Here is a 6,639-nt window from a genome sequence, read left to right as displayed (position 1 = left end):
ACATTTATCAATTATTTTACAACTTGTGCAAAATGGTCCCTTTAGGTGTTTCATGGTAACACCTTTCACAAAAGTTGTCTATTATACAACTAAGACTCATATTCTTCCATAAAATTTAGAAAACACCCTCAACGCTCTCATGGAAAACCTAGACCTTCAACATTTTTAAAGATAAATCGCTCATTTGAAAGCTCATGCTTCAAGGGTCTCAAAAATGTAAAAATCATTAAGAGAAACTACCAAAATCACTTACTTGAGTGGATTCAAAGTTGCTGAAAATTTTGAAGCTTTCAAACCCCTAAAATGGATGATATTTTAGGCTAAGAAGAGAGAAAAGATGATAGCTTTTCCTTTTTGTTTTATTAAAAAGACAACTAGTCAAAATTGGTGACCTAATCTTAACCTAATTTTGACCTTCTCTCCAATTTGTCTCCCATGGCCGGTCAAGCTATTTTCTAAGGGTCTAATTACCCTTTAAAGATCACCAATTTTGGTTCTCTAACTATTTGACTCCTTTAGCTATCAATTTAGGACTTTGGCACTTTATGCGATTTAGTCATTTTTCGCAATTGGGCTCACAAACGTCAACATTTACTCACCAAATTTTTCATGTACTTTTATAAACATGCTATGAATCCAAAATAATAAATGAATAATTTCTTTGACTTCAGATTTGTGGTCCCGAGACCGCTATTCTGACTAGCCCCAAAATTGAGTTGTTACATTGGGATAGAGTTCTTTCTTGGTACTGCTCCGGTATCTATCGCCTCTTATAGGATGACACCGAAGGAGCTTGTGGAACGTAAGGCTTAGATTCAAGAGTTATTAGATCGAGGGTTCATCCACCCCAAGTGTCTCCACAGCACCGGTTTTATTTGTGAAAAAGAAGGATGGAACCATGCATATGTACATCGACTGTCGGCAACTGAACAAATTGACTATTAAGAATAAGTACCCCCTATCAAGGATTGATGAACTATTCGACCAGTTTCGAGGAGCTTCGGTCTTCTCTAATATTAATCTCCGATCAGGGTATCATCAACTGAAGGTCAAGGAGACTGATGTTTATAAGACAACATTTAGGACTCGTTATAATCATTACGAGTTCCTCGTAATGCCGTTTGGATTGACAAATGCACCAGCTGCTTTTATAGATCTGATGAACCAAGTGTTCTAGCCCTATCTGGATCAATTCGTAGTGGTGTTTATAGATGACATTCTAGTATATTCCAGGACTGAGGTTGAACATGATGCACATCTCTGGGTTGTCCTGCAGATTTTGAAGGAGAAACAATTATACGCTAAATTCAGCAAGTGTGAGTTCTGGCTACGTGAAGTAACTTTTCTGGGTCATGTGTTTTCTACTGAGAGGATTAGGGTTGATCCTCGAAAAATTGAAACGGTTCTGGATTGGAAGCAACCTAAGTTGGTATCTGAGATTCAAATTTTTTTGGGTTTGGTAGGGTATTATAGACGGTTTGTTGAGGGGTTTTCGCTGATTGCGGCATCTCTGACTAAGTTGTTGCATAAAGGGGTACCATTTAATTGGACTGATAAAGCAGTAGGAAAATTTTGAGAAAATTAAGAAATTTCTGACTGAGGCGCCTCTCTTGATACAACCACAATCTGGGAAGGAATTCACTATCTATAGTGATGCATCACATGTTGGCTTAGGGTGTGTACTGATGCAGGACGGGTAAAGTAGTAGCATATGCGTCTCATCAGCTTAAGATCCATGAAGCGAACTACCCGACTCATTATTTGGAGTTGACTGCGGTGGTATTTGCACTGAAGATTTGGAGACATTACCTGTATGATGTGAAGTGTATCATTTACACGGATCACAAGAGGCTCAAATATTTCCTCACTTAGAAGGAGCTATATCTTAGATAGCATAGGTGGATTGAGCTGCTTAAGGATTATGACTATTCAATTAAATACCATCTTGGTAAGGCTAATGTGGTAGATGATGCATTGAGCTGTAAGGCTATTACTAATTTGAGGGTGATGTTTGCTCGTCTCAGTTTATTCGACGATGGTACTTTACTGGCTGAACATCAAGTTAAACCGAGGTGGATTGAACAGATTAAGGGTAAACAGTTGAAGGATGAGTCACTAGGTTCTCGTTTTCGGCAGATAGAGAATGGGAAACTTTAGATTTTGGGCTGAATAGCGAAGGGGTACTTTGTTTCCGTAGGAGAGTTTGTGTATCGAAGGATACTTATTTAAGGCAGTGTATACTGCAAGATGCACATAGTAATCCTTACGCCATGCATCCTGGTGGGAATAAGATGTACCGAGACCTTCAGGAGTTATATTGGTGGCTAGGACTTTAGCGCGAAGTTACCAATTTTGTGGATAAATGCCTGACTTGCCAGCAGGTTAAGGCGGAGCATCAGTTGCCTTCAGGGTTGCTTCAGCCAGTTAAGATCCCGCTTTAGAAGTGCAAAAGAGTAACTATAGACTTTGTTAGTGGGCTACCCTTAACACCTTCTAAAAAGGATTCAGTATGGGTTATTATGGATCAGTTGACCAAGTTTGCCCATTTTATATCTATTCATACTGATTACTCGTTGCAGAAGTTGGCTAAGCTGTATGTGTCTGAAATTGTGAGATTTCATGGGGTACCAGTTTCCAACATATCTAATAGAGATCCTCGTTTCACATCTCGGTTTTGGAAGAAGTTACATGAGGCATTGGGTACAAGGTTGGACTTCAATACTGCGTTCCATCCTTAGAAAGACGGTCAGTCAGAGAGGGTGATCAGATACTGGAGGACATGTTAAGAAGTTGTGTGATTGACTTCTGAGGCAGGTGGGAGGATTACTTACCATTGGTAGAGTTTGCATACAATAATAGCTACCACATTAGCATATAGATGGCACCTTACGAAGCATTATATAGTTGTCGGTGTTGTACTCCTTCGTGTTGGACTGAGTTGGGTGAACTGCGTGTTTTGGGTCCTGAACTAATTTCTGATACTAAGGACAAAGTTAGACGGATTCGGGATCGTCTGAAGGCGGTGTCTGATAGGCAAAAGTCTTATGTGGATCTAAAGCGTCAAGAGATTGAGTATTCTGTGGGGGACTTGGTGTTTCTTAAGGTCTTGCCATAGAAGAAGATACTAAGGTTTGGTCAGGGGGTAAATTAAGCCCTAGGTTTATTGGGCCTTACCATATACTGAAATGTGTAGGACTGGTTGCCTATCAACTTGAGTTACCCCCATAGTTGGATCAGATTCATGACATGTTCCACGTCTCTATGTTGAGACGATATCGCTCTAATCCTGCACACGTCATCTTAATTGAAGAGATTGAGGTTAGGTCAGATCTGACCTTTAAGAAAGAGCCAGTTTAGATTATAGACCGTGTTGTGAAAGTTCTGAGGAAAAAGTCTGTTCCACTGGTTAAGGTACTATGGCGTAATCATGTTCTGAAGAAGCCACTGGGAACCCGAGGAGGCAATGCAGCAACAATTCCCTCATATGTTTTGATCAGGTAAATTTCGAGGCTGAAATTTTCTTTTAGGGGGTAGAGTTGTAACGCCCCAAATCTTTAGTAATTTACTTGTGTGTTATGTTGCATATTGGCTTACTTGCTGCGTTGGTTAAGGGTCTTGAGTAGTGTGAGAAGATCTGGGTTCAAACCTAGACTTTAGTAGAAAATTTTGGTTTCTACTGAACTAAACCCTTACTGCTAGATGTTGGGTTCTTAATTAATTTTGGGGAAATCAGGTCTTAAAAAGGTTGTTGGTCCAAAGGCTAGTGGCATGTTAATGCTGTTGAAGGGCTTGAGTTCAAACCCTGTCGTTTGTAAGGGGGATGTTTATTTTTGTTGCTGTGCCCTGTGGGAGGTTGAGTAGTAATAGAACTCCATTGCTAGTGGGTGGTTGGAGTGTTTGAGGGATAGTGGTGTGTGTGGCCGGTTGTTAGGGGGAGTTTGAAAGGAGTTTGAGCTGGTCGTTTGAGGGATTAGAGGAGAGATATGGGGAGAAATTTAGGGAGCAGATTAAGGAATAGGGGAGAAGTAGTAGTTGCCGAAAGTGGGACTCTTTCTATGCCAAGTCGATCTTAGGCTTTGGGTGCTGAATTTTTTAGTTTTTCTCTCTTTTGTGATAGCATCTCTCTCTGTTGTTTCAATCGCTCATGAGTTTAGTTTTTTGTTTTGCCAGCAATATTCTTTTGGTAACCATTCGGGTGTTCTGGTGTTTCATTTTGGGGCTTTCTTTTGACCAAACACTCTGTTCCTCCCTCCTCAACCTATTGCCGATTACCATTGACTCTTTTCTTCTCCTCAAGTTGATTTCCATTCCTGCCTCCATTTCTAATAGCATCCGATTGTTCTTACTCCTTTCGCCCTCTTCATTTTTGCACTGTAGCCAAATACTCTGTTCTGTTCTTCTGAACTTTCAGTTTTGGCAAGTGATCTCGGATATGTTGGGTTTAGTTACTCGACTCTTTCTCCTTCCCCTCAACTGTCTTTTTTGGGCTAATACTGGTAGGTGAATCTCTGTCTCACTCTCTTCTTTTCCCCTGTTTTGGTTCTCCCTTTTCTGACATCATCTCTTTCCCTCTTTTCCCTTAGCACAGATCATCTTCCTTTCATGTGTCATTCTTGCATATTAATCTTTATTTACATTCTTGTTCGTTACATCTTCTGCCTACAATCCTCTTTGTCATTATTGGTAAGTGGGTATAATTGAGAAAGTGTGATGTTTCAAGTATAACTTTATTAAAAAGGGGGTGACTTTTGTGTAGATAGTAATTGAAGTAGGTTGACATTCCTTTCTGAAAGCTGAAGGTACCATTCCTATTGTTTAGGGTAAGTGTCGGTGATCGTTTTGGGAACCCCTTTAATTTCCTTTGATACTTGAGTTAAGTAACTGATTAGGTTTCATACTATTTTCTCTTCAGGTAGGGAAGGTGTTCGGAGCGTGGATTAACTTCAATCACATAAGGTGTGTAATCACACTGCAAAGATTGTTAATCAGAAAAACCCAGAAAGCATGTTCATAGATGCTACATGAGCATGCGTTTGTTCATGTGGCGAATCGAACGCATAAACATATGTGTTTGACAGTAGAGGCCACCATGAGCGATCTCATGGGTTTAGGCCGTTTTGGGCCACGTGCTGGGCTAAAATGGGCCGTGTGGGCCCATAGGCTAATGGGCCTCGCACGAGAAAATTGTATGGATGTACAAAAATTAGTGGGCCAGCTGTGTAGTTTGCACGGTCAAGGCAATTATTTGGGCTTAATGGGCCACGCGAGCGTGTGGGCCCACATAGGCCGTATTATGGGCTTTTGGGCACATTTCAGCTGTTTGACTGTTAAGGTCACATGGGTCGCCTAAGAAGATTATGGGCCTACTGATGGGTTAGTAAGTACACTAGACCCCATACTGATGAAATGACTGTTATACCCCTAGAGGTAAAATGACTGATATACCCCTATGCTATATTTGACTGTATTCAAACATGACATTTTGCATACACGTATATATTATGACATGACATATTGCATGGAGGTGGGTTTGATATATTTGGAGGAAGTGTACTGTACTAGCAGCTCTGCTTCATATACTGATAGTGCCGCAATTGGTGTTATATTCTAGAGTGTAGGGATAGGTGGGTCAATTTTATCCCCACATGGAGTGTAGGGCTGGACGGAGTGGAGTGTAGTGGATGGATGGGTAGGATCTCTGTATGCATTTCTGATACTGTAGTGAGTTGGGCTAAGGCTCACACTGAAACTGCTACTGTAATGGGCTAAGGCCCATACTGGTATTGCTACTGATATGGGCTTAAGCCCAGACTGTACGACACTGTATGTTTGACTGTTTGATAAATAGGGATTACACACTGAGTTTTCATAAACTCACCTTTTTTGCTGATCTGTGCAGGTAATCCGTAGGCGGGTCTGTGCTGCGAGGCTCAGAGATGGCCACACCACGGTTATGTTTTTCTTTTGACTTTTTGAAAGTAGTTTTATTTGGGTAAATTTTATGTAATAAGGCCGCTTTAAGTTTTATTTCTATTTTGGGATTTATTTAAATTAACTTATATCAGTTAGCAGTAGGACTCGGGTTTTCAAGAAGCAAATGGTTTTCAACTACCACGCTACGTAACTTGTTTTAAAAGCTTCCGCAATGAACAATGTTTTAAAGTATAATAACATTTAATATGAGACATGTTTTGCTTAACAAACTATAACTTAACAAACGATTAAAATGAGTTGATTTCTCATATAGGTCCCAAACGAGGTTTTAACACAAATGGACTTTACTGATAGAACTACGCTTTCCAAGACTCACTCAATGTGACATCACAGATGTGGCCATAACGTCTAGGCCGGGTTTGGGGTGTTACATGTAAGGGATTAGATCGATATCTACAGAGCATCGAAACATGGAATACATTATGGATCTTTTCTCACTAAAGTGGCAACAATAGTCTATAAGCAATCGGCCGATACGCTCTATAATCTCATACGGCCCTACAAATCTTGGACTCAATTTACCTTTACAATCGAATCTGAGTTTTTTCTTCCATAGTGAGACTTTCAAAAATACTTTGTCCCCGATCTAAAACTCTTTATCTTTTTGTTTCAAGTCTACATACGATTTTTGACGATCTGACACTA

At 40.2% G+C, this 6,639-nt stretch overlaps 1 protein-coding gene across 1 annotated transcript; it reads left to right on the top strand.

The window, feature by feature from the left end:
- Window positions 1-898: 898 nt before the first annotated feature.
- LOC107895802 (uncharacterized) lies at window positions 899-2,157 on the top strand. The gene is made up of 4 exons (XM_016821026.1): window positions 899-1,168; window positions 1,277-1,316; window positions 1,464-1,534; window positions 1,954-2,157. Exons 1-4 carry the CDS (start codon window positions 899-901, stop codon window positions 2,155-2,157), a joined length of 585 nt encoding a protein of 194 aa, XP_016676515.1.
- The last annotated feature ends 4,482 nt before the right edge of the window (window positions 2,158-6,639 follow it).

This window comes from Gossypium hirsutum, chromosome A10, assembly GCF_007990345.1.
Source record: "Gossypium hirsutum isolate 1008001.06 chromosome A10, Gossypium_hirsutum_v2.1, whole genome shotgun sequence".
Classification (NCBI taxonomy): domain Eukaryota; kingdom Viridiplantae; phylum Streptophyta; class Magnoliopsida; order Malvales; family Malvaceae; genus Gossypium; species Gossypium hirsutum.
This window is presented reverse-complemented; position numbering and strand designations above follow the sequence as displayed.

What these genes read in the sequence shown, in the direction of transcription:
- LOC107895802 (XM_016821026.1), top strand. Translation starts at nt 899, where the DNA reads ATGCATATGTACATCGACTGTCGGCAACTGAACAAATTGACTATTAAG. An exon ending in TTATAGATCTGATGAACCAA is followed by an intron (nt 1,169 to 1,276) that starts GTGTTCTAGCCC and finishes GTTGTCCTGCAG; the next exon opens with ATTTTGAAGGAGAAACAATT. An exon ending in CTAAGTTGTTGCATAAAGGG is followed by an intron (nt 1,535 to 1,953) that starts GTACCATTTAAT and finishes CATCTTGGTAAG; the next exon opens with GCTAATGTGGTAGATGATGC.